This window comes from Podarcis bocagei, assembly GCF_964188305.1.
Source record: "Podarcis bocagei genome assembly, chromosome: 5".
NCBI classification, from domain to species: domain Eukaryota; kingdom Metazoa; phylum Chordata; class Lepidosauria; order Squamata; family Lacertidae; genus Podarcis; species Podarcis bocagei.
Window position 1 is genome coordinate 87353379 of NC_138129.1, and position 27685 is coordinate 87381063.

Consider the following 27685-nt stretch of genomic DNA (forward strand, 5'->3'; position numbering starts at 1 on the left):
CTGCTCTGGTTTCGCCAGAAGCGGCTTAGTCATGCTGGCCACATGACCCGGAAGCTGTACGCCGGCTCCCTCGGTCAGTAAAACAAGATGAGCGCTGCAACTCCAGAGTCATACGCAAATTGACTTAACTGTCAGGGGTCCTTCACCTTTACCTTTTTAAGTATGCCTGAGGTTTGAAGGGACATGAGAGCATCACCCTGCAGTGTTGCAATGTAAAGGGGCAACTGTTGGCATAACCCATCACACTTTAAGAGGACAGCTGCAGCTATATAATTACTTACTTTACTAAGTGCTTTCAGGATTGCATCAACGCTGACTTCAAATTTCATAGTACACTGCCTATGAAACTCTGTTAAGATCCCATGATCACTGGTGGTACTGTATAAATATATAAGACTACTAAAGAAATTAAACCATTTTGTAGTGAAATCCTGAGGGAATGCTTTCTTCAGATGCTTCATGGCACTTTGCTTGTTTCTTTGTACTCTTGCAGGATGGAAGGTCAGTCGTGATATTGGCCACCCTTTGTACTGACGAAGGCCTGTACAGGCCTTTCAGTTAATATGTGTGAAATCGCATCTGGCAGTGTGACCCCCATGTGCAACGGCTTATCCAGATGTATTTCTGCTCTTGCTATTTCTACCCTTTTCATATCATTGCCTGTCAGTTCCAAACACATTCTTATTCTCAACAGCCTGGTGAGATAAATATGACAGGCAGTATGACCTTTCTAAGCATAGGCACATAGCTGCAAAGATAACATAACCAGTAAAAAATTCCAATACTATGCCAGTCTAACTACATTAGCATTCCATCTTAAAATATCTTTTAGATGATGATCATTTTAAAGCAAAGGCAAAACCAAACAAAAACACCTATTCCTGCAAATTTTGCATCTGGAAAAGTTGAAAAGTGTATAGTTATTTCCATTAGGAGGGCACAAGGAGCTGTTGCAATGAAGATGCCTAACAAATTGATCCAATTCACATTGAACCCCCCCCCCATTAATTTATTCTCCTAACTTCTCTTTATTCTATAGCTACTTAGTACCTATTTAACAGCATTATTCTTTCCCCAGCCTGCCATCACGATCCAGTCACCATTTGGTGCTAAAAATACTCACATGGCCTTGCAGTATTTACATGGCATCCATTCTTAGCATCAGTTCAAGAGATAGTTGCTGTTAATTGTCAGCATAAACTGAGTATTTCTCAAGGGTTTTGACATCCACTATAGCTTGAATTTAAACAGCCAGACACTTGTTTTGCGCAGTGACCTTGGGAGCGGTAGTTCTGCATAGGGGTCTCTAACAACAGTTTTGGAATCCTCACCAAACTACAACAGCCATAATTCTTTGCGGTTCAGCAAACCAAACACTATAGTACTGACATGCCCTGACTCACCATTCAACATTGGAAATATTTGTATGTCCCAGAGGTGCTTAGTGCAAGACATAATGGTTGTTAAATACCCCTGTCTAACTATTTAAAGCCAGAGACCAAAGTATTTTCTACAACTAATGCATACTAAAATCAGTGCGGATTTAAAGCCAGGTCATGCATTTTGTGCTCTATTGCTTCCTGCAGACAAGACATAAGAGCTTCTTGCTGTGAGTGCTTATGGGTAAGGATACATACCACTCAGGTTAAGAGCCTGGATGGGTTAAAGAGTGAGGGAGAAAGGTCTTAAGATGCTCAAATGCCACAGAGTAAGAGCCTGTTGTGTGTGAGAGAAAACGAGTGAATAGGCTGCCTTGGTGGAAAATGGGATGGGAATTATTCCTAGTCCATTGCTGGCTTAATTTGTTTGAATGTCTTGCATTGTTGGCATTTTTACTTAGATATCTGGCTGAAGTAGAAATTTTTATTTTTGTCACTGTAGTTTTTGCTTGTTTATCTTATGTCAGAATTGTTAATTTGTTGTTTATTAGCTTTGTTTATATGCTTTTGCAATTTTTACTCATTGTTTTTCTCTTTTTATTTTATTACTTTGTTACCTTCTCTGAGTTTGAAAATATTTAATGAAGAGCAGGATATAAACACTGCAAATGAATTAATAAATACATACACATGAAATACTGATTTTAAAAGGTAGATTTACCTGGTCTTGGCACAGGCTGAGCTGCTGGGGTTTGGGTCTTCCGTGCCGAAGCGCCTTCCTTTAGAAAGAGGAAAGTCAGCTTTTAATATAATAAAACTTTTATTCATATACACGTAAACACTCTCTCTTTCTCGCCAGGAAAACGATTCAAGCAAATAATTAATAAGACCAGCATCATCTTCCAGCATCTTTTTACATAACCAATGTAATATATGCTTTAGAAAGTCTGAAAGTTTTGTTTAGGAAAAAAATCAAAGGCAGAGAAAAAGTTTAAATATAGCAACATTTGGACTCTTTATCTGAAGATGGGTGATGTCCACAGTACGTAAATAAAAAATGGTGACCCCCACAAAAAATATGTTCTTTTTTTATATGGACACAGCTACTCTTACACCACACCCACTTTTACAGTTGGGACCCCAGAAGGCTGACCATGGGTCAATAAAGCTGTGGACATGAAACATAAGTTGGCCACCCCTGATTTAATGTCAACCATGGAACATGGTGATGGCCACCTGGTTAGACAGCCTGTAAAGGGAATCAGACAAATTCATGGAGGATAAGTTATCAACAATGACTATAGGCTACCTCAAGGAACAGAAGGAGCATCTATCTGAATACTAGTACTTAGGGTACAACAGCAGAAAATGGCTATTGTTCTCATATCCTGTTTGTGGACTTCTCAGGTATCTGGGCTGGTCATTGTGAGAAAAAGAATGCTGGACAAGATAGCTAGGTGTTAACTACTGCTATGTTCCTGCTTTCATTCACCTGTGAAATGCCACTGAATAACTGCTGCTGATGTCAATTCAACTATTTGTTCTCAAGTAGTAGTAGTTTGCTAACAATCACAGTAATTTTTCATCACATGGGCAATGGGCAGATTATTTTAAAATTAATTAGTTGAAATAATTAATAAGCCATTTGTTACAAACTGCAGTCAAAAACTAAATGGTCGGCTACTTCATGAACTGAATGGTAGGTAGCTACTTCCCCCAATTATCAGCGAATGCCTTCACACGTGAAAGTCTTTCAACTAAACATATAATCGCAATTACACATATCCAAAAACCTCAAAGCAGAATGCTCTCAAATGAATGCATTCATGACAAATGAGAGGCAAGCTTACACAACATAAAAATTATTTCCATTTTGGGAAACGATCAGCTGTAAATGGACCCTTAAATTCTAATATACAGATCTAAATAGGAAAACATTCAGAAGAATGTCAAATGAAGTCATTGCTTGTCAAATTGTGTGTCTGTAAGCAGATTACATCACCAGCAACTATGCTACAAGTACTACTGCTACACAGTTTCTATTCATTTTAATACAACCTAAATGGAATACAGGAAGGCAGCAAGTCCCACTGAACTGAATACAATTTGAATAGCAGCAGCATCTGGCGGATTACATCCTTGATTGAATTTGTATCCTTTTTTTTACAACAGGTACTGTTATATGAAATCTGAATTAAATGTTCTCTCATGATAATTAAAACCCAATATGGCTCTTTGAAACAATCGTCTATGAGTCAAAGATACACAGTGGGCCATCTCTCATTCGTCCGGCTGATAAAGACTAGAATTTAGTTAAATATCTCCCTACAGAACTTCAATAAAACATGCCTGATTAATTACATATGGTGAACAAATCATTGCTTGGCATACAACCACCAGCTTTTGCAATGTGCGAAGCACAGTATCCAGTCTCCTTCTCTTTCACAATGATATCACCCACGATTTACGCCTCTTTAAAGCAAACAATTTATTCCCAAATATCTAAAACCTGCCAGTCATGAAATGACATTTTGCATAGGAAGCTGCAATGCTAGATGTGACAAATCATTACTTCACTCACACAACACGCATCTATGCTCTACAGAAAAGGCATTTTACCACTGTTCACTCGGCTTAACGGCTTAACTGGACAGTGCATATAGAATGCCTTGATTTTAATCAGTAAGGGGGAAATGAATGAGCCAGGTGGAAGGAACATTCACCACCACTCCCTTTCTGAAAGCAAGATAGATAAGATAGATATTTTAATATGGTCAAAGACCAGCTAGCATAACACAATAAAAACAGCATCCATAAAGATAAAATATACAATTAGAGCAGATTGCCTACAAATCTGGGCGCAGAATCTGGCTACCAGCCAGGTCGTCTTGTGATCTTTGCCTAAGAGGAGAGAATTAAGTTTAGACTTCTCTGAAAGATCGGCGAGCCTCTTCAGCAAAGGGTCAATGGTGTCTTTACAAATCTCAGCAAAAAAAGGACATCTAAAAAATATATGTTCAGGGCTTCCTATTTCCCCTAGGCGCAAAGTCTCTCTGTGTAAGGGACTCTTCTATAGGAGCCTTCCAGAACCAGTGAGGGCAAGGCTGAGCTTCTAGCAAGAATGAAAGCCCTTCTTGCATTTCTGGATGCGAGGGAATAGAGATATGTTGCTGGAGCGGCTACGTATCTCCTGTTTTCTATGATTTTATAATCGGGGACCCTTGTACAGTCCTGTTGTCTATGTCCATGATTCTTTGCCTAACCACAGATCTAGATTGGCCCAGGCCCATAGCTATGAAGGTTTGGGGAGCAAGGCCCAGTTTCTGAAGAGTGTTTAAGACTGCTGTCTGCCAGCCACACTGAAACTGGTCACTCAGAATCAATGGGGCTATTCCTCGGGGGAGCAGTTTCAGAGTTAGCCACTTATATATTGATGTTAGAATAACATGAGCTTTGACTTTCATCATCCCTGTTTCTAGTCTGACCCATGCATTTGAAATGCATCTAGGAACTTGTAGAAGGCCTCTGAGGAGTTTGGATTGCACTCTTTCAAGGGGAATGAACAAGGAGGCGGGCCCAGAAAGGATCCGTAAAGGAGCTGTGCCAATGTTTTGGCTTTATATGATTTTAGTGCCACGGGGACATAAAAACCCCCTTGAGTTCTAAAAAATTTAAGGATAACATTTGCAGATCTTTCTCCAGCACACCCATTTGAGTTAATATGAATTTTGTTGGATCCTGATGCCTGGACCGCCATTCCTAAATATTTATAGTTTGAGACTTGTTCTAAATTTTGGCCTTGATGTTTCCAGTTTCTGAGCTTTGGTTTTTTACCAAAAGCAAGAATTTTGGTGTTCTGATAATTTATTTTGAGGCATTCCATCTCACAATAGGCAGCTATTTTTCTTAGTGCTCTTCTAAGCCCTACGGGGGTTCTGGATAGTATTACCGCGTCATCTGCGTAAAGCAGAGCCGTGATGTGTCAGTTTGCTAACTTCGGAGGATGGAAGTCGAGGTTATGGAGAGTGGTTACCAGGTAATTTAAATAAAAATTAAATAATAAAGCGGCCAAAAGGCATCCTTACCTAACACCCTTAAATGTTTTGATGGGATCTGTTAAGTGCCCTAGCTGAAAGAAAGATACAAAAGTCTGCTTTGGAAGGGAAAGACTTAGTGAATATTAAAAAGAAGATGTAACACTAGAAGTTACATGTAGAATAGCTACATGTATACAGAGCAATTCAGGAAACCAAAGCCTTTTGCCCCAGCAGCATACAAAATACTGGGTTGCATGCAATGCTAGCTAGCCATGCTCACAGCAGACCCACTGAAGGTAATGGACATGACTAACATAGTTCTAGTTGCTATAATCTCAGCATAACTTAGCTGGATGCAACCTGAACATTGTACTGTCCTTATAGCTGGTCTGACATATACACCACAAACCACCAAACCATCAAGAATAGAAGAGGAGAGGAAAAGAAAGACAATTCTACTGTTCTTGGACAATGTGGTGCCTGAAGTGTACTCAAGGTGCAAAACTGCTACCAGCTATATATTGCAGTTATAATTTATATGAAATCAAATCATCTGGGAGAGCTACACTCATACTGCCCAGAAAGGAAGCCGTCATATACAAAGTCAAACTTTGTCTACAGTGACTGGCAACAGCTGTCCAGCGTTTCAGACAGTGGTCTCGCCCAGCTCTACCTGGAGATGCTGGGGATTGAAATCTTAGATTTTCTGGGTGGTGGCAGCGGGGTTACAGGGGACTGCAATAGGAGGAGGAAATGAAATGTTCATTGGCTTTATTTTTTAAAGACGTGTATCTCGCCTACTTTCAGAGGAACTCAAGGCAGCTAACAAGTCATGGCGTGTCCAGACTTTGTCCTCACCAAGCTGCTTGTATTCCAGTCTGTTTGTTTTCACCTTGGTTATTTCCCCACTAGATGTGTGGCAATATTTCTGTAACACACAACAGCAGCACTAGCTTGCTTAGTGTACACAAGCAAACCACTGCCGAGGTTTTTAAAGAGCTCCTTGCCTTTAAGCAAACACTTTCTGTTTGCAGGTTTAGATTGTTTTATTACTTCTCAAGAGAGCGGAATCTATAATGAGGCAAACTGAGCATTGCTCCTCATCAAGAGGGAAAAGAAAGCAAGCAAATTGCTTTAGGTAGCAAATGAAGGGCACACCTTTCTCCCCCCTGCTTCCACACACAACCATGACTACAGCTGCTGCTGGCCGCTGGCTATTGTTTCTTTGAGCTGGCTTTTGGGCACTTGGATGAAACAGCTCTCTCGATTCCTGGGTGGAGTAAGCTGCCACTCTATAAAAAAAGAACGGAGGGTGAAAGAGCGCCAAGCTGCTTTTTGAGTTCCTTGAGCTATTTGCTTTCCTTGTACTGCCTCTCCGTCTCCATTCTTCCAATTGGCTGGAAGGAGAAAGGGAGAGGACAGAGCATCATGATCGTGGCAAAGCCAGCAAGGAGACTGTTTCACTGTGGCTGTGGCAGTGGTGGGGACACGGTGCTACTTACCACCTTGCACAGTCAGATGCCTAGACGTGGCAGCTGCAACAGAAATGGTTTGCCTGTTGCTGCTAGAAGAATCTGCATGTTTTGGGTTGTGTAGTAGCGGCATGTCATCTGCCTGCCCCCAGCAGAGCCAGCCTTGCAGACTGAATGAGGTGTGCGCGCGCATGCTCTTTCCCATTCAAGAAAGCTAATGCACAAGGCACCAGTATTCCTGCCGGGTTGCAGTTTAATTGCTCACTGTTGTCACTCAGTTTGCTTTACTTCTTTCCCCCTCTTGATGAGGAGCAGGTTCAGGATTCTGGGTTTCCCTTCTCATTCCGCTTTACGGAGTCCCTTCAAGTTGCACTTTCTAATTCCATCTCTCCAACAACGCTCCACATCCTAGCTGCTGTCTTGGCATTTTTCCAATATAAAGAAACAAGTAAGAGAACATTCCCCAAGGGTCCCCCGCCTTTCCCAAATTTACTGCCCCCCTTCCACCAATTGCTCTGAATAGCAGCTTGCCTGCTTTTCTGGAGAGCTAAGCAGTGAAATACAAAAGAACAACACAACTTCCTTCTCCTTTCATTTCACTTGGCTTTCTCCCTCTACACAGCATTCAAGTTTGCTTAAAAAAAAAAAAGTGCTACTATGTTGGGGTGTGGGGGAGGAAGGCTTGCTTCAAGGTTAAATCCAAGTAGGACCGCAGCCTTCACTTTGGAGTTGAGAGGGGAGGGATATGACATGATTACACCATAGGAAAGGTGTGCATGCAAATGAGGTCATAGCCAATAATTACAATTGCCACACACAACTGCCCTTCCGAAAATATGAGTGAGTACTTTGACAATGCTGTTCAGAAAACCCCACACTTAAGACAAGGAATGTCCTGCATAATTACTCCTCTAACTAGCCTGTAGTACTACATTCATTTTTCTACTCAAACAACTTTCCATATTTCCAGTGATCAACCATCAGTTGCATACCCCTTGCTTGTTTTCCATTGCATTTTCCAACTTTAAACCTCCCTGCAGCTGCAGCTACACACAGGAATGATGACAATGTGCTGCTACCAACTCAGATGTCATGCTGGCCTGCACATGGGAACAGCTGCGTGTGACTGGCAGAAACAAATTGATGCAGCCACAGCCCTCATTGATGTTCATCGGCCCTGAATTACAAGGTGTAGGAGAACAGAACATGGAGAGGAAAATATTGACTGGGATCTTTGGAAAAGGCCTCTAAATTGTCACCGTGTGCTAGCCACTAGGATCCCCACTCAGACTTTTACCGTCTTCTGTGTGATCACAAACTTCCAGGGTTTTCTCTGCAGCCACAAAGACTAGCAATTTGCTTTAAATCAAATGATGAAGGAAACAGATTAAGATTCTGCTTGGTTTGCCAAGTGCATTATTCCACATGCCATCAAGCAGATGCAGCCAAGAAGGTTTCTAAAGCCCATGACTGATCACCCAGTACAGTCACAGATATCGCTAAGCTGTTCCCAGATCCTTTGCATATTTAGGTCTTGGATGGACAAATACATTAGAACCCTCCCTTTTCCTTGTCTTAGATGCATGCAATCAACTCAACTTAGTGGAAGTGTTTTGTTTTTAAAGCCTACATTCAAAGCCTACACCAATAAAGGCATTTGGACAACACTGTCTCATTTTGTGTGTACAGGTTCAGATGCAGAACAAGCCACAAAAACTGCATCCACACCGTTTCCTGCTGCCATTAGACATTCAGTGTCAGTTCTTGGCAATGCTCACAGCAGTCTAGCTCGATCTTCCTCGTCCTTTCCGGGCACCAGCAGAGCTATGGGAATGGAGGGTGAAAGGAAGGACAGAGAGAACGGAGCCTGAGGCTGTTCTCTCGGCCAGGACCACATGAGCTGAATGAGGTGACAACTGAGCGCTTCTAAGCTAGACAGAAGCTTATGCCAGCAGCAAGGAAGAGAGCCACTGTCATGAAGGCAGAGGGATGGGGATTAAATGCAGAACTTCAAGGCAAGGAGAGGAGAATTACTTCTGTCCTTTGTTGCGCGCACCCAAGCGACAAGAAACCCCAGGCGTTCCAGTGCTTACCCCAGGGTTCCGTTTCCTGGGAATGTAGGTCAATGGAGACCATGCTGTCTTTAGGATTCAGTTTTATTTATACATATAAACAGTCTGATGGAAGGGTTCACAGTGTTAACACTCCAACAGATCTTGTCTCCCCATTAAGTTTCCAAGATCCCCAAACCATGACTTTAGCTTCTGAGTCTAGTTTCCAGTACCATCTCTCTCTCTCTCTCTCTCTCTCTCACACACACACACACACACACACACACACCCTTGGCCTATTGCTCTCCATCCGAGGATGATGTGGCATCTAACCAAGCAGGGGTACGAAAAGGTCCCACCATTTGTCTCCATGGCAACAGAGCTCACTATGTAAGATGCTGATGATGGGTACCTAGCTGAGCAGCAACGGTTTGGCCGATTCAGCCGTTTTCTCTTTCTTTTCCAATCAAGAGGCACACAAATTTTATCAAATAAATAAACTCGATAGATAACAACACCATGACAAAGCATGATGGACATTAAGAAATTGCATTAGCATTCTTCTGAGGTAAAAACTGGACAGGTCTGTGTCTTTGTCAACCCTCCCAGTCTCTGCTGCTAAGGTTTTAGACAGAACGGAACCTTTATTCTTTGTGCATGCTGATAAGGACGGTAGTGTTTCATGCAATACTTATTACTTTGCCTAAGGGTCTGTTTATTTCTTGTTTGAATGCATGTGCAAGGAGAGGCTTGTGGGCTTTGAAAAGCCAGACAAGATTCAAATCCCAGAAGGGCAGTAAACATCCTACAAGAGCATGATTTTTTGTTTTTGTTTCGTTCAAAGACTTGTGGGACAAAGCAGTAAAGGCATGTAGGGATTTCTGATTTTGGAGCTTGCCAGAGGAGTGCCATCACTCTGTTTTCCTTGGCTGTTTTCCCCAAGGTTCTAAAGGCAGGTGAGATTGCTCTGCGAAAACAGTGTGACTGGGGGACAGATAGGGAGGAAAGCACAGAAGGACAGGTTAATACGACAGTTTTAGTTCTCTGATAATAGGCCAGAGAGAAAGCAAAGGGATTGGGGAGGGGCAAGTAGAACAGGCTGGGAGAGAATGAGATATTTGGAGGAATAAGAGGAAGGGAGGTGTGCATGAGAGAGTATTCAGCCTCCAGTGATGGCGGGAGGAGAAAGCTATAGAGAGGACAGGGAGTTGGAGGAGGCTGAGGTGGACGTTTATGGGGTTAAAGGGCATGTAAGTGGCTGGGGTATTTGCAGAGGTGCAGAGGAGGTAAAGAAAGAAAGAAAGGAAAGATATGAATGGGAGGGATGTTCAGTGTGCGTCTGTAGTAAATGTCTGAGAGAGATTTAAAGGAAGGGAAGTTTTTAATGTATGATATTTTAGTGGGTTTTTTTTTGTTTCTATGGAAGCCGCCCAGAGTGGCTGGGGAAACCCAGCCAGATGGGTGGGGTACAAAAAATAAATTATATTATTATTATTATTATTATTATTATTATTATTATTATTATTATTATTATTTAAATCTCACTCAGTGTAGGACACTTTTAGGTCCCTGCAGTGGAGATATCTCACTTGGGGCCCTCAAAGAATTCTGTGCCCCCTCTGTCTTTCACATTGTTTCCATGCTTCTAATTTCAGGTACACAGAAGCATTGCTCTCCAACTAGTTTCTATCAGTCTTCTCAAATCAGTCAATCCACTCTTTTAAATACATATCCAATAGCAAATTAGTACAAGGGTCAAGGTTGTATCCTCTGATCTCAGGGAATAAAAGCAAACAGGTAAGCACAACATGTGATATATCAGCACATGTTTACTAGGGTGTCTTGCTTCTCAGAACTAGCCGTTTTGCCTCGCCAAGACCGTAAAATGTTTATAGAGGAGGAGGGTATGGATGATTTGTGGCCAATCATAACACACAAGGCTGTGAGCATGAGCAGTGGGGTTTTTTTCCCCGGGGCGAAAGGTCCCAGAACAAGACAGGCATCCAACTGGTTGCAGTCCGAGCTATCTGCAGTGTTTTTGGATATTACTTTATTTTGAGAACTATCACCATCTGAGAAAGAGAGAGAGAGAGATATATAATTGGAGAATGTGGTATGTAGTCTGAACCACAGCTGACAGGGTAAGTATTTTCATGCTTTAAAACAAAAATCATTGGTTTGGACAGAGGGGGTGGGGAGAATGGTGACCTCAGTGGTGGTCAAAATACTCACACTTTGACTGGGCTCTCCCATCCCCAGTACACTACCCCCCAACCCTGTGGAGAAGGCAGGAAAAATATGACTGCACATCCTAGGTCCTCTCTTTATGGTTGCTGCCTGCCCTGAACCCCTGCTGAGCTTATATTATTTACATACATACATACATACATACATGGGGAGGGTGGCAGGTGGGCCACCTCTCATGTGGCATTTTAAAGTGCAATCCTAAACATGGGCACTCAGAAGTAACTTTCTATGGGGTTCAATGGAGCTTACTCCTGAGAAAATTAAATTAGGACTGCAGCCCTTAATTGTGAAGAGTTGCTAGATGGGAAGTGGGAAAATGGGAGACTGGATTTTTAAGAGTGGGAACTTATGTTTAGGTTAAAATCATTTAGTCCTTTCAACTACCTGCTTTGAATATTATTGACTGCCTCTATCTGGAAGAATACAAATATGTAAGAACATGTGAAAGAAATCATGCCCAATCCAAATGAAGTACAGCTGTAAAGATTAAGTTAAAAGAAAAGAAAGGTTTGACAATTAGATAAAATTAAGGGTGAGGATTTGCTGAACTAAATATTTAAAATGGGAATGCAGAAAGGGGAGGTATGAGGAAGTCGGTGAAGTAAGCTTTAAGAAAATAAGGTTTTGAAATTATACTTGTTCTTTTTTGTTTGTGTTTGTGTATTGTTTTGTTTGATATAATTTGTAAAACTTCAATAAATATCTTATATATATATATAAAAGAAATCATGCCCAATCACACTGTTCTATCACAACAGCCCAAGCCCATTTATGCCTTTAGAACCTTGGAAAACAGCCAATGAAAAGTGTGATGGTGCTTCTATTATATAGTAAGATAATGTTCAGCAAAGGTATGCACCGAGGCTCCCATAACAGACAGGTGGCCAGCCCTTCCCAACAAATGTTGCTGTGACTGGGACTGCTAGGTTGACCTCTATGGAGACTCTGAAGTCAACCTAAACAGGATGACTTTATACTGGAAGCAGGAGTGTGTGGTAAGCAAGCTGGACCTGATGGGAATGTGAAAGGAAGCTTTCGACAGATCCATTAGGATCCAAGAAGTCCTGGTCTGATATTGCTCCTACAATGAATATGAGAGTCTCCATTTTGAAGTGCTGCTCAAGAAGGAATGTGTTGAGCCATTTCAAAGCTAGAATGGCCTTCATGCTCCCATTACTGTGGGGCACTCAGAAAATAATGCAATGCACCTCTCAGTACCTCTGTGGGACAGGTTCTCTCTTGGATCTTCATATATGTTGAAGGACTCCTAAAACTGCCTGATGCTTCACAGGCTTCTTTAGTTTTGGTGAGGCAATGAAATGAGCTGACAAACCCCAGTCCATGGGGCACCATCACTTGAATCCAAACATTGAACATGGTCTGGTGCCAATTTGCACAAAGAAGAGAAATGCTTCACACCATTGGAGAAGATGGAGGAGGGAGATGCACTGAACAATGCAGAGTGGGGGCTTCATATGGATCCTCTGGAATGGTTCCACTTGCACCCGACTCCTCCAGTCCCTGGCTGTAGGTGCAAAAATCTGAACTGGCTGCTGGGATTTACATTTCTCCTCCCTCCTGTTATTTGATGAGAACTCGCTCAAGGGATGCACTAAACAGCACTGTCTGATTAGGCAGAGGTAGCTAGTTTGTCATCTGGGAGTCAACATCCTAGATTTTCACCCACAAATTTATTCATGCCACCATGTTGCCAGCCATAACCAGTGACTCCAGGTGAACCACATCAAAGGATAAATTAGGGCTGACATACCAGACTTGTGACTGAGACACCACAGATTGTAGCAGAGGCTTCAAAACCTCTACTCTTGTCACAGGAAAGCTACAGTGGATGTCAATGGCGCCATGGGAGGCCCCACCCACAGCAACGTAAGATTTTTTGTGACCTCTTCTGGCAGAGAATAAAGCTTGTTCATCACCAGAAGGAATTCTTCTCTTTAGCTGGCCTTGTCCATTCTGTTTTGCACATCCTGTCAGCAATATGTGCTCAGGGAAGAGTACTCTTAGGTGGCCTTGTGTAATGACTGTCTTGGCTCATTTGGGCATAACTTTAAAAGAAAATATCTTAAAACCATTTACTTCCAGCCAGTTCCACCTGCCCCTCTCCAATTCCTTCTCTTTTCTTCCTGTCCATCACCAGAGTACTAAAACTGCCATATTAACCAGCCCTCAATCACTATCTCCCCACACACTATCACACCATTTTATCAGTGCATGTTAAGGAGGTTAGAAAGGGAGTAATCAAGCTTAGAGAGAATTCCTGTTCTCCTACTAATGGTTTTTAAAGATAAAAAAAAATGCTTAATCTGAATTGGACATATGAGGAATTTCATTTCGGACCTAGGCTCTGGTTGCTCTTCTGTGATGTTGCATTTTTTTGTTTTGTTACTGTTGTTGTTTTACAGTTGATCATGCAACAGGGATGCACACCAATTTGGAAGCGCAAAATAATGCAACCCTCACACCACTGTTGAAATAATATAACTGGGGCTAATGGCACCCAGAGAGAAACAAAGGATCGATTCATTCACTGGCTGCAAATACAGAAGACTCAAAGGGAAGACCAAAAGTTTATTCAGTCATTGGCACTTTCTAGTTTTATAATGGGCACACAGAAAACTGCCATTTGAATGACATTCAAGTACATTTTAAACAAACCCAATGCAAATATTAGAAGTAGCAGGAAAAAGCAACCAGTCAGGATCAAAGGAAGGTAGAAATCGGTCTGAGGAGATTTAAGTATTAATCATCTAGAGAGAATATTAGACAATAGAGAGAAGAACAATAGCAAAAGGAACCATAATGACCAGTAAAAACCCCCAGTGTAAATATATACAAGGAAACCACTATCCTGCCTTTATAGGTTTTTATGCAGTTTGGCACATACATGATGCTGTCACTATAATTAATATCTCCACAGATCAAAGCCCACTTTGATGTTTCTGGTCAGTGCTTTTTTCTCCCCTTTAAAAACATTTTTTTCTATCCTCTTATATTATTAAGCAATGCATGCAAGTGTGGCATAGAAACCACTACACTGCTGAATAAGAGTTTAATTTTCTCTCTCTTTGAAATGTTCAGTGCTGCTGCAGGTTAGCCTCCTTTCTCCTGCTGTGCTGAATGAAAGCTTCATAAAAGTCACAGTTCCTTACAGAATGTGAGAGAAGTATTTGTGACAAGCATGAAGCACCACCAAGGACTGCTGGAGTTAGTTTGGTGGGGAAGGATTGTACAAATCACAAGGTTGCGCTGTGTGAGGGGAAGCGCCCCTTCCATACACCCGTGGGGCAATTTCTTGACCTTCACAAGAATAAAAATATGGGACTAGATTTCAAAATTCATGAAATCATCTGATGACTCAGGAGGAACCTGCCACAAGGAGAGGATAATGCCACCAAAATCTGGAGGTGTCTGGGGTGGGTGGAGGTACGATCCACCCCCGAACATTTGTGCCTTTTATTGTAGAAAAAAGTACATGATGCATGAAGTGTCGTGTGTTGGGTGAGGAGTTACACCGTTTCAAAAACTCTCTGGGGTGCCCCGAAAGTGAAGGTTTAATCATCATCACCACATTTTGGTGGTGCAAGGCAAAAAAAAAGGTAGCCAGAATAGCTTTGCAAGTAATGCTGAACCTTGAAGTAAGTCCATAAAGGGAACTAGCCTACATATATGTAAATTAGCACTCAATGGCCTAAAAGAGAACTGTTGTGGAGAGAACCTAAACCAGGGGTGGGCAACCTAAGGCCCGGGGTCGGATGCGGCCCAATCGCCTTCTCAATCTGGCCCACGGACAGTGTGGGAATCAGCATGTTTTTACATGAGTAGAATGTGTCCTTTTATTTAAAATGTATCTGTGGGTTATTTGTGGGGCCTGCCTGGTGTTTTTACATGAGTATAATGTGTCCTTTTATTTAAAATGCATCTCTGGGTCATTTGTGGGGCATAGGAATTCGTTCATTTTTTTTTTTTTCAAAATACAGTCCGGCCCCCCACATGGTCTGAGGGACGGTGGACCGGCTCCCAGCTGAAAAAGGTTGCTGACCCCTACCTAAACCAATAGGATACTTCGCTTTCTCTAGAAGGGTTGGACAGGCATTACTTACTGATGCTGAACTGTCTCAGTTGCTCAGTGCTAGGATAATATAACAGCACAAAAACCAAACCTACATGGAGTAACTCTTAAAAACATCATGAAATATAACTATTTGATGCATTCTTCACTTTGACCTCCCATTTACAGAAACTTGGTTTATTTATTTACAATACTGATAATAGACAAGAAAATTATTTACTATACTGATAACAGGAGAAAATGCTCAGCTAAGAATAATAAAAAAAAACAAAACTTGACAATCTCAAAGCAAACTGCTCAGTTGATCTTTCATCCATTATTGCTCAACGCCACAGCGTGAATCCTCATAGTAAATACCACTGTGCCTTTGTTTACTGTTTATCAACAAATGAGAAAGTGAACAATACGTTTAAGTGATACAACTTGCTGGGAAGGAAAATAAGGAAGGCAACAGTGACACTTGTGGCCATCCCTAGATTGTCATTGTGGATAGGGGTAATTTGTTTTTACATTCAGTTCAGGCAAACCTTACGATAAGAAAGCAAATGCCACTCACTTGCAGTCATTAACTACCATGTACACATGGCACACCTACAGCTCAGACAAATTGGCACCGCAATAGAACTAAAAAAGAGAGAAGTAAACAGTAGTAAAGGCTGACTACCGTTAAAAGAGTTTTAAAACTTGTACAAAAAACAACAGCCTGTAAAAGACAGAGGTCACCAGTGCTTGTGAATGGTTTGCATGCTTTTATATGACTGGGCTTCAATGCAATAAATACAGAGGCAAAATTTCAATCCTTTCTCAACTGCTTGTTTCATGTTTTCTGTGGACAAACCTGGCAACTTAACTTTGTACACATGCCATTTGCACTCAACAGTGTCGGGCATGTACTTTGCTATTTAAACACAGGTACTGGACCAGAATTTTAAAAATACAAATCTATTCTGCCTTGGAAAATGATTCTTTGACTTGGTTACAGAGTAACCAAGGGCAATGTTAAAATACAAGAATCAGTTTTGAAATGCCTGTGTGGCCAAGATACTATCACTTTGCTTATTGAGAAAGTAGGAATCAGATTTTATCATTCTATGAATAGCAGAAACAGAGACTCTGTTCAGACATGCTCCCCCTCCTGTTCTACACTTAACGAAGAGGAGATAAGATGCTCCAGCTTCAATTTTAAACCAACCACAGTTCCCCATGACATGCAAACTCAATAGGCTGTTAGAACAAACCACATTTTCAGGTTTCAGATTCTGATCTACCATCACTAACCAGTTTAAATAAGCCACAGTTTCCTGGTTTGGATGTCATGGGGAACTTAAAAATATTGAAAATAGATAGAATATTCACAGTAGTGTGCATAAAATAATAAGGGTGAATATTTCAGAATATGCTTCTCGCAACTTTGTAGCAATAGGTCTCGAATTTATTATCATCCCTTAGGAAGTACTACACTCTGCCTAACATAGGGCCGGCCCTGCTTGCTGAGAAGCAAAAATTTGGCTTACTGTTTTGTGATTAGTTTGGTTCAAATATAATTAGGATGCAATTTGTGGGAAAAAATATATTAAATTATATCATAACATTTATACATGGCTTGATTGGAAGGGAATCTTATGCCAGCAGAGCACAAGTGTCTTCTGTCTGGTTTCTTCTGCCATTGCAGCACCACACTATACAACCCACAATGTTTAGTAGGACACACACTATGCAGAGGCTTTTTTTGGACGGTACGCAGGGTTGCAAGGGGGATGAAGGAAAGGAAAAGACCCTCTTTGTAAGCTTGCCTTCCACTTGTGCAAAATTTGATACCACCAATAATTTCTAACACACAGCTGCAACTCGCAATAAAAATGCTATATACGAAAGTAGACTGTGGTCACTTTCACACAAGTTATGACTTCAAGAAGCCCCAGAACTACTGTGGGATTTGAGGCAGTGTATACTTTGACTATCACTTAAGGGCATTTGAATATTCCTAAAATAGAACAGTTGCACTCCGCAATAGTTATTAACAACAAGCGATCATCTGACCATGCCCTAAACTATCCCCAGGATATAATCTCTAGGAACAGCTCAACTGCAAATGGTCCATTTAGTAAAAATAAGCATTACAAATGTCATTCCTGAAAATTTAGGACAACGTTACATTTTCAGTGGACTGTCTAAATTCATGTAAGCTAAAGAAAACAATACTAACAGCCCATTTTCTTTTTAAAATAGGAAAGCAAACTATTCTCTCTCTCTCTCTTTCTCTCGCTTTTCAGATAATCTGCTGGTGTGCTTGAGAGAGCTGTGCATTTCTCAGTATTAACAAAAAGCGTACCAGCAGATTATAATCAAAATACACAGCTTTGTTAAACATTGATTCTTATTTAGGTATTGCCTGAAGGTTATATCACTGTTCTGCTACCAACAGTCACCTTAGTGAGCTCAATTATTTGAGGCAAAAGAATATTCTATTCCTGAAACATGCACATACATATTGTGTTGGATAACAAAACCATTCTTTAAAAAAGCAGCTCCCTTCAAAGGAACAGATTTATTGCAAATTAAACCCTCTCATACATTGGGGTCACAACTGAAACCAAAGGGTATGGAAACCATGAAAAACTGTCCGCTTCAACTCTGTTACTTCAGTCAGTATTCTTCTACATTTAAAGTTTATTGGGGTCAATCAGAGCCCAAGTACATTGAATGAAGGGAAAATGAAACACTGTACATCTAAAGCATTAGAGTCTCAATGACCCCAACACAATGAAAACTTTAATGAACAAGACAATAGCTTCCTTGGGTTGACTGGAAAGATAAAGGCGGAGTTAATTTCCCCCTTTTTATTTATTTATAAAAACATCAAGGAGGTTTTCTGTTGAAGAAAAGCTACATGAATGCCAGTTTTACAAAGAGAAGTGGAAAGGCAGTGGCAAAGTAAGCATCTTCATTTATATTCATTCACGGCACCTGTCCCACCTATAACACAGGAAAGGGGTGGGCAGCAGACCCCCAATTCCTATATTCAGGAATTCACATCGTCACTTCTAGTTCCAATTAACCATGGGCTATCTCTACATCTGTGATGAGCTAGATGGGAATTCAGAAAGCTTTCATTATAAAAACAAAAAGGAAACAGCAGCCACAGATATCTGGCCCCTGTGGTTCATGGGGGGTGGGTGGGTTTGAAGATAATACACTATAGACAGAAATCTCAGAATTGTAGAATTGGAAGGGACCCCAAGGATCATATAGCCCAACCTCCTGTATTGCAGGAATCTCAACTAAAGCATCCATGACAGACAGCCATCCAACCTCTGCTTAAAAACTTCCAAGGAAGGAGATTTAACAACATCCCGAGGGAGACCATTCCACTGTTGAACAGCTCTTACTGTCAGAACGCTTTTCCTGATGTTTAGTCAGAATCTCCTTTCTTTTAACTTGAAGCCATTGGTTTAAGTCCTACCCTCCAGGGCAGGAGAAAACAAGATTTTTCCCTCTTTGCGACAGCCCTTGAGATATTTGAAGATGGCTATCAAATCTCCTCTCAGTCTCCTCTTTTCCAGGTTAAACATACCCAGCTCCTTCAACAGTTCCTCACAAGGCATGGTTTCCAAGCCTGGTCTTTGGGTAATTAAACCATCTATGGCCTTTTAAATGGGGGGGGGGTGTTTTTGGTTGCTAATATGTTGTGCATTTTTTGGAGTTTTTATATTGTGAACCCCCCTTATGATCCTCAGATGAAGGGCTGTATAGAAATTCAATAAATAAATAAATAGATATAAATCCATCCATCCATCCATCCATCCATCCAAGAGAAAGACTTCCTTTAGTGTGTGTGTGTGTGTGTGTGTGTGTGTGTGTGTGTGTGTGAGAGAGAGAGAGAGAGAGAGAGAGAGAGAGAGAATATGCTCCTAAAGTTTCTTCGTCAATACCAGATGATTAGAATTCATTCCCCAGAGATGACTTTCATAGCTTCTTGTCAACTTTCTTTGATCTTGGGGAATCAGCTTTTACAGATATATTTTACTCCTATAGTACTTTCCCATTTTAGTGGTCCTTCGCAACAAGTAACTTCTTTTTAAAAAGTAAAAGCCAGCTAACAAAAAATTCCAAGTTTTGCTACTATTTCTTAGGTAAACCAATTTTGCAAAGCAATTTAAGCAAAGCCTGAAGCACATCTGAGGCATACAGTTCTCTAGCAACTACATATTCTGTCTTCAGCTTCTTAACCCCATATATAATGCACTGTACATACGTTTTGATATGGAATTTACAAGCTTTGGCATAAAAGAAAAGAGGTTGCTGAACAGAGATCTGGACAAGGCAGCTTGCACAAAGAGCACCCAAGTAGAGTGGTGTGTATTAGGAGAGACAAGAATGGAAAATCTGATGGTTCTCCTTCCCTGATTCTGCAGTGCTGAATCAATGATTCTATGCCTGATAAAATTACAATGTGATGGAGTAACAAATAGATTAAAAAGGCTGCTAACTAACCCATCATCACAAAGTTCCCCTGAAGGGGTCAGAGAAAGTAGAGGCTTTTATTACTATTTTAAGTTGTGGAATACTATTCACTAAAAAACAACAGCAGCTGAGGAATGCTACACTATATTAAACAGCTTGTAGTTCTTAGGCAATGCAGCGATGTGCTTGAATTAAGATAAGCTAACACCCAACATTAAGAAACATTTAGAGAGTGCTAAGATATAGTACAAAAGATAAAGGAGGGTAATTGGGGGGGGGGGCGAATACACACATCAATGAATGTGCATCACCACCATGACCACCTTCTTTCATTTTATTCATCCAGTGCTGCACTGGCACTAGATGTGTATCCTTTATCGAACAGAAGCAAAAGCACTAAGCTCTCTGCCTGCCTTCGGATTTAGTCCAAATGAATGCAAACCATCACGTGGGACCCAGCCAAGCAATGACGTGAAATTCTGCTCTGTCAGAAGACAGCATCTGTCAAAGCCCACATTTAAACTGCTGCTTGCCTGTGCAGCAGCTGAAGAACTATGGATTGGATTTTGCTGAACAAAACCTTAAGCTAAAAGCTTTCCCCCCACCCCTCGCTTCAAGTCATCCCTTTCGGTTACTGCCTAGCAACAATGAAGGAAGAGGGGTAAATCCCGTTATCAAATGCAAGCCAACAGTTCCAGCTTCTAGCTCATGCTGTTCTGCCTGGCATCGCCACTAGAAATATGGATACTGAAGAGAAAACAGAGCACTGCATTGTCCAGCAAGGGAAACACCAACTGTAAAAGCGTCAATGCTTCCATTGTCAGAAGCAGACAATACCAGTCGGAATGGAGGCAAGAAATGCTGCTTCTGTCTCTTGAAAGATGACCGGAGAAAAATCAAGGCGAACACGCTGGTGAGCAGGGAAGGTAGCGGAGCAGGAAGCATACAGATGGACACACTGGATACTGTGAAAAGCAGTCGCAGGCAGCAGGCTGCTGGAGGAGAGATGTGCGCATGGCCGATAGCATCTTTTTGGCTGAAGGGATGGCGTGCCAAAACTACTTGCAGTGGGCATAATCCTCTCACCACAAATGGCTTGACAAAGGAAGGTATGTCAGATCATTGTATATTTCATTCAAATGCATGTGCTGTTAGTGGCATACCAAGTGCCGACTCCCACCGCCCCAAATTTACAGAAGCCGAGGCTGATGCTTCCATGGATGTTGGGTTTTGAAAAAAATCAAAAAAATCTAGGGAGAGCTATTCTTGCATTCAGCTTAGAAGGGTGTCATTGTCTTTACACTTATCTGTTAATAAATCTGTCACTTATACTCAAATGTGAAGGCTGGGGAGGGTTGGGAAAGGAGGGGGAGAAGGAGAGGGATTAAGAGGGATAATGTAGTTCTCTGTAGCGATTGTCTAGGTTTGAGAAATTTTACTTTACATCCCCTGGTTTTACAAAATGATCAGATAATCAAAATAGGTCAGATTTAATCCTTACCTACTGTAATCTAAGATCACCAGTGAAATAGCTATGATGTGACATACACTGAGAACCATCAAAACAGACGAGGCAGTCCAACTACCAGCTCAATACTACCTACTCCCTCAGCCCCTAACATGCAAGAAGAGTGCTATTTGATTAATATTATCAGTCACCCCCCCCAAAAGAAAGGCAGTGATTTGAGCTTCTGGCAAAAGCATCACAATCATTTGGATGCCATAAGTAATGCAGACATCCAACAGAATCTCACAAGGAAACCACAATATAGTAGCCTGTTTCCTTCAAAATGGGGTATATGCCCAAGTTCTTTGCAGCATGTGACATTTGTGTTGTTTAACAGTTACAAAGCAGCAAGCACAACCAAAATCCCATCATTTCCAAGATTGGTAGTTTTGTTTGGAATGCTTACTGAGAAAGGACTGACAGGAATCTCAAGTTACTTATCTGCAGTAAAAAATTAAGACCTGCATCTACAACTGCCTAATGGTCCTTTAGTGCCTGAGTGCTTCCTTTCCAAAATCTACCCAACAAACAATACTAAATATTTTAAGTGTTAAACATAATGGTTCTTTCTTTACCCCAGGCAAAACTAACATGCAATAAAGCTGGCACAAGTATGGAGAAAGCCTGATTTTAAAAGACTGCTTTGAAGAGAAAATGTGACACAATCAGATGTGAATTTTATAGCAATATGAAAAACAGAATGCTGATAGCTTTGTTGAAACATTATAGAAAATATAATTATACAACAATCATACAATTCTAAACAAAGCTCACTCAAAAACTTAGGAGTGTGCATGCCATGGGTTTTCACTAGAGCTGGTTAGGATTTTAAAATTACTACTGACCATTCTCTCTCTCTCTCTCCCCCCCCCCCCCCATTCTGTAAAAGTATTAATGCAGTTATGTCAAGACTGTTATCAGGCCCTGGATAATACAGTTATACTCACTTGCTCTGCACAGCCCACCAGATCTAAAGCTCCCCTTCTTATTTGTTCCTTCCAACTAAGAGTAGACTCCCCAAAACTAAAGAATATATGACCATCTAGAACATACAAGCCAATATGTTAGCAATTCACTGTGAGCATGAGGAACTGAAACTCAATGAGGAATCCAATATACAAGTTTTACTCTTCTAAATATAGGCTAGAATCCCAAGAGGCCCATTTGTGAGTGGAAGGCGTGTGCATGTGTGTGCATTTGTGCACGTGTGCATGAGGGGGGAGCTTACACTACACTTCCACAGCTTTCATCCCCCACCTCATTTCTCCTGACCCTCAGAAGTAGATATTAGGGGACACCAGGGGCTCTGAAAACAGTGACTGCGTGATATGGTACACACAGTCCTTTGGTCCCCAGCCATGGACATTTTGTGTTTTGCTAAGAACCCAAAATTTTAATCTATACGTATATATGACCTATATGATTTAGTGTAACATTCCAACATCCTGATGAAAGTATAACGTATTATGGGAGACTGTGCACCACTGCAAGTTATTAAATAATAGCATAGCATAATCAAGTTAAAATAACTAAATTATATTAGAACATTCCTTTTTACTAACAGAAATAAAGTTCTGCTTGGATAATTCTAAATGCTTTATGTAATTTGACTTAGAATTACACTACCAGAATTATTTAAACATTTAATAAAGTCATCAGACTATAACAGGCTGACATGCTTAGAAAAATGGTGACTGCCAACAACAGAATATTAACTCTCTTTTTTAAAGTGCATTCCTAATAAAAGCTGTGGCTGTTCAAGCAGTGAAACACATCCTAAATATAGAAAAGCTTCACCAAACAGAATCCTTAAGGACACAATATGCTCTATTAAGAATTGCTAAGGACAGCTCTCTCATGTGTCCAACACACTTCTTATTTCCATTTCCCTATTGCTCAGTAAAACTGAACCAGTCAACAATTGTGGCTGAAGTGGTTAATCCATTTTTTGATCCAGCAAGGATTCACATACGGCGATTCATTCAATTTGTTTAAAATCTATCAAAATGTAGTATTTGCATGGTTGTACTGAGATCTGCTATTCATAATTATAACTGCATTGTTACAAATGTATTTTATCCAGTCTTACCCAGAGCCTCAGTTTTAAAGCTACATTTTGTCCTTTATATGCCCAGAGAATCCTTTTTAATAGTCATTCATAACATAGTTTTTGCTCCAAGGAAAATGGCTTGGAGGACCTTAACATGCAGCTCAGAAACTATGCAAGTTTTAGACTGATGCACTGCTACAATTCAAGGCTAAACCCCCCAATTGCTCCTCCTAGTGGTGGCTAATATGATGAGTTTTGTTCAGAAAGACAACTAGTACATCCATCAAGACATTCAAATATTTGCAATGCATTCCATGCTGTACTGAGAGCTTCTTAATTTGGCTGACTGGAAATTAGAGGCACTAATTCCCTCTTTTATTTAAAATTATGCTATATCTGTTTTACTTTTATGTAATTGTACATTTAAATACACACTTGTGCCAGTCACCCTCCTTTATAATTTAATGTCATTATCTATTTCAATGTCATTTTTTTCAAATTGAAAGATTTACCCTAAAGATGTATTTACACATGCATCACATCACTAAATTTTGAAAATAAATTAATCCAAAAACTGGCTGAGAGATAGCAAAGAAATTAAATAAATTACATATTTACATAAAAATGTTCTTTTCATATGAGACTTCTATCACTGTTCAAAACCCTAAGATTTTGAAACAAATTAGAACTAATTGGGAAAAAACCCACAAATTAATTCATACCATGAAATGAGAGGCTCATTTGTAGGATAGTGTGATCAGGTTTTAATATGCAGTATCATGAAACTGCCATGTTGAATCTGCTCTTGAATATCAATAGGGAATATCAGGGTGAAATGTATTATAAAGTTGGGGTTATAATTTGCAGCATGCAAAAAGTCTGCCAACCATCTTCTAAACTAACATGACTTCACAGTTTTGGGCTCATGAATGAAAGGATCTTGGGGGGGGGGAGATATTATCTTAACAGAGTTTATTGATTTCATACTAAGTAACTATTCTATTCTATTCTTTTTCTTTCTTTCAGTGGGGTTAGAGAGAGGTTAGTTGGTTTTATATGCACACACATACCCAATATCTTAAATGAACTGGAACAGCTATAAGTAACTAAATGGTCCCTTTAAGAACACAACTTCTTGACCACAACCAATCAGGTAAAGAAAATGGGAAAGGCTAGAGGGAAAGGCTAAAAGAGGAGTAAAGGTGAATCAGAGTGTTTGGTGTTGTTTGATGCTGAAGGATGCAGCAGTGAGGTAACTGGACCCTGAAAATTAATTTTGTCAGGTGCATTGGCACACTGACTTTCTGAACACAGCAGGGACCAATGGAAACAAGCCAAGTAATGTTCTGTAACTAACGGAACGCTGCTACAATCAACCTTGCACTGTCTGTCCCACGACCAGTCCACAATCATTTTGTATAAAGGACCTCCAACTGCGAGCCATACTACCAACCGCATACCAAATCAGTTTTAATTGCTAGCAATAAACCTTCCATCTGGTATCGAGACCTTTACACTTGACCCTTCCCTTGGAATCTCACAGTGGTTTTGCGTTTGATGTACGCTGGCCCAATCTGAGTCGCTCATCTTCCTGACCAACTCAGGGCTTGATTTTAAAATAAAAAATGCCGAGCAAAAGAACTTGATTTTTTAACAATAGGACACCCCCCGATTCTTTTAAGTACTTTATATATACATAAACAATAGCACATACACACATGTGTTTAACAGAATTCATTGGAGTGATTTCACAAAGAAATAAAGTTTGGAAACCAGAGGAATAGAAAATCACTTCACACTGAGGGCTTGCTCCTTACCCTTGCAACACTTTTTTTTCATATGTAGACAAGCATCAGAATGGCAAACTGGGTAAGAGGTGTTGGGATATGGATTCGAAGGTGCAATCATGTGATTTGGGGCAAGTCTCTTCCTAAAACTTGCCCTCCTATTAAAGGGGAGTAAGTAATCAAGACAACTTGGATGCTATGACTTGTGATGCCCCAAGAACATTAAAAGTCTTATGGTGATTATGAATATTCAGATTTGCCTCTTGTTTAGCAGTTTTTCTGACAATGGGAAGGGCAAACTTTGAAAGCTTGTCTGCTAACCTTCTTTCACTTTTGCAGAGCTGGTGATTCGCTAACAAGCTTTCCACAACGGAAGATGAACACCAAAAAATAGCAGTGGATCCGAAAACAAAGCATTTCCTTCCATCATTCTCACATCCCATTTCTGGATACTTACAACATGCTTCAGTGGAGAAGGAGGCATTGCTGCTTTGCCAAGATGACCTGGAATACCAAGCGGTCTCTGTTTCGCACCCATTTCATTGGCTTACTCTCCCTCGTGTTCCTTTTTGCTATTTTCCTGTTTTTTAATCACCATGACTGGCTGCCTGGCCGAGGTGGATTCAAAGAAAACCCTGTGGCTTACACTACAAGGGGATTTAGATCGATGAGAGGCGAAACAAACCACAGCTCTTTGAGGACCATTTGGAAGGATGCAGTTCCTCAGACCCTCAGGCCGCAGCCGATGGCTAATTCCAACAATACAGAGCTGTCGCCTCAAGGAGTTACTGGTTTAGAGAACACACTGAGTGCCAATGGGAGCATTTACAACGTGCGAGGCACTGGACATCCAACGTCATATCACTTTAAGTATATTATCAATGAGCCTGGGAAATGCCAGGAGAAAAGCCCCTTTCTAATATTGCTCATAGCTGCAGAACCAGGGCAGGTGGAAGCTCGACAAGCTATAAGACAAACCTGGGGAAATGAGAGCTTGGCGCCTGGGATCCAAATTGTTCGGATTTTTTTGCTGGGTTTAAGCGTTAAGCTGAATGGATACCTTCAGAGAGCCATCCTGGAGGAAAGCAGGCAATACCACGATATTATCCAACAAGAATACTTAGATACTTACTACAACTTAACCATCAAAACACTGATGGGGATGAACTGGGTGGCAACCTACTGCCCCAATGTCCCCTACGTTATGAAAACGGACAGTGACATGTTTGTCAATACAGAGTATTTAATACATAAGCTTCTGAAGCCAGAATTTCCTCTCCGGCACAAATACTTTACGGGCTATCTAATGAGGGGGTATGCGCCCAATCGGAACAAGGATAGCAAGTGGTATATGCCGCCTGATTTATATCCGAGTGAACGGTACCCTGTATTCTGCTCTGGGACTGGCTATGTGTTTTCTGGAGATTTAGCAGAAAAAATATTTAAGGTCTCACTGAGTATCAGACGTTTGCACTTAGAGGATGTATATGTGGGCATCTGCCTTGCCAAGCTGCGAATTGACCCCATGCCCCCACCCAACGAGTTTGTCTTCAATCACTGGCGGGTTTCTTATTCCAGCTGTAAATACAGTCACCTAATTACCTCCCATCAGTTCCAGCCTAGTGAACTGATCAAATACTGGAATCATTTACAACAGAATAAGCACAATGCCTGTGCCAACTCAGCAAAAGAAAAAGCGGGCAAGTATCGGCATCGTAAACTTCATTAGAAGGCACCCTCCTCCTAAAAATATTCCATGTGCAATTTGTAAAAAAAATAAAAAAGAGAGAAAAGGGAAAAGGCTGAAAGCATGTATAGTGAAAAAAAATGTGCTTGAGAAGGACAATATTTAACACCAAGCACTTAATGATGTTTGAAAATTATTTTTTTAATTTAAAAGGAAAAAAAATCTAACTCTTGGAAATAATATTATGATGGAAGTATTAATCAAGAAGTTTTCAAAATCTGGGAGATTAGAGAAAGATGGTCTCAAGATATTTGTGTTAATGTGCAATAATAAGCATGCACAGTTTGGTGGTACAATTGCTATTTTATGTGCCAATAAAATTAACTGCGCAAATATTACACACTATTTTTCTTTTTTAAGAGGGATTTACTCCCAATTTTTGCCGTTAATGACTTCTCATTTTGGTATTCAGAATTGTAATGAAAAACATACATGGCAATTTGAAGAAATCATGTATCAATGAAATGAAATTCCTTCCACTAGCATAAGAGTCATTTAACAGAGTACACAGATTTTTCATGTGTAATTTTCTGGGAGTAATGCTAACACCAGTTTTAAAGAGTCTCTGTGTTTCATATAAATTAATAGTCTTGCTATAAGAAAGCTGGCAAAGTGGGATGCAAAATTTCATAACTTGGTCAAAACCTGGCTCAAATATTTTAGGACAGAATTACATTTGAGACAAAACCTGTCACTACTAAGAAAACACTGGTACTTTGTCATGTGGCAACATCTTGTGTCATCTTGGCACTTCATACCTAATTTTTGTCTAATGTTTTAACGAACTGACAAAACAAGGATGGCCAATTTGTACAGACAACAAGAGGAAAATGTCTTGAGCTTAAGGACTATAT

General features: G+C 40.6%; 2 protein-coding genes and 1 long non-coding RNA gene across 3 annotated transcripts in view; 2 read left to right on the forward strand and 1 right to left on the reverse strand.

The window, feature by feature from the left end:
* The window catches only part of CDC73 (cell division cycle 73), a 104446-nt gene that overhangs the window by 12802 nt on the left and 63959 nt on the right, over positions 1 to 27685 (reverse strand). The window contains exon 11 of the mRNA XM_081194458.1: positions 2101 to 2158. Coding sequence (XP_081050584.1) covers positions 2101 to 2158 — 58 coding nt within the window. The remainder of the gene's footprint in view (positions 1 to 2100; positions 2159 to 27685) is intronic.
* LOC308587187 lies at positions 12955 to 14541 on the forward strand. Its single transcript, XR_014008278.1, has 2 exons — positions 12955 to 14149; positions 14286 to 14541. It is a non-coding gene; the product is annotated as an uncharacterized lncRNA (long non-coding RNA).
* B3GALT2 (beta-1,3-galactosyltransferase 2) lies at positions 20104 to 27166 on the forward strand. The gene is made up of 2 exons (XM_081194483.1): positions 20104 to 20849; positions 25424 to 27166. Exon 2 carries the CDS (start codon positions 25545 to 25547, stop codon positions 26811 to 26813), a length of 1269 nt encoding a protein of 422 aa, XP_081050609.1. The 5' UTR covers positions 20104 to 20849; positions 25424 to 25544; the 3' UTR covers positions 26814 to 27166.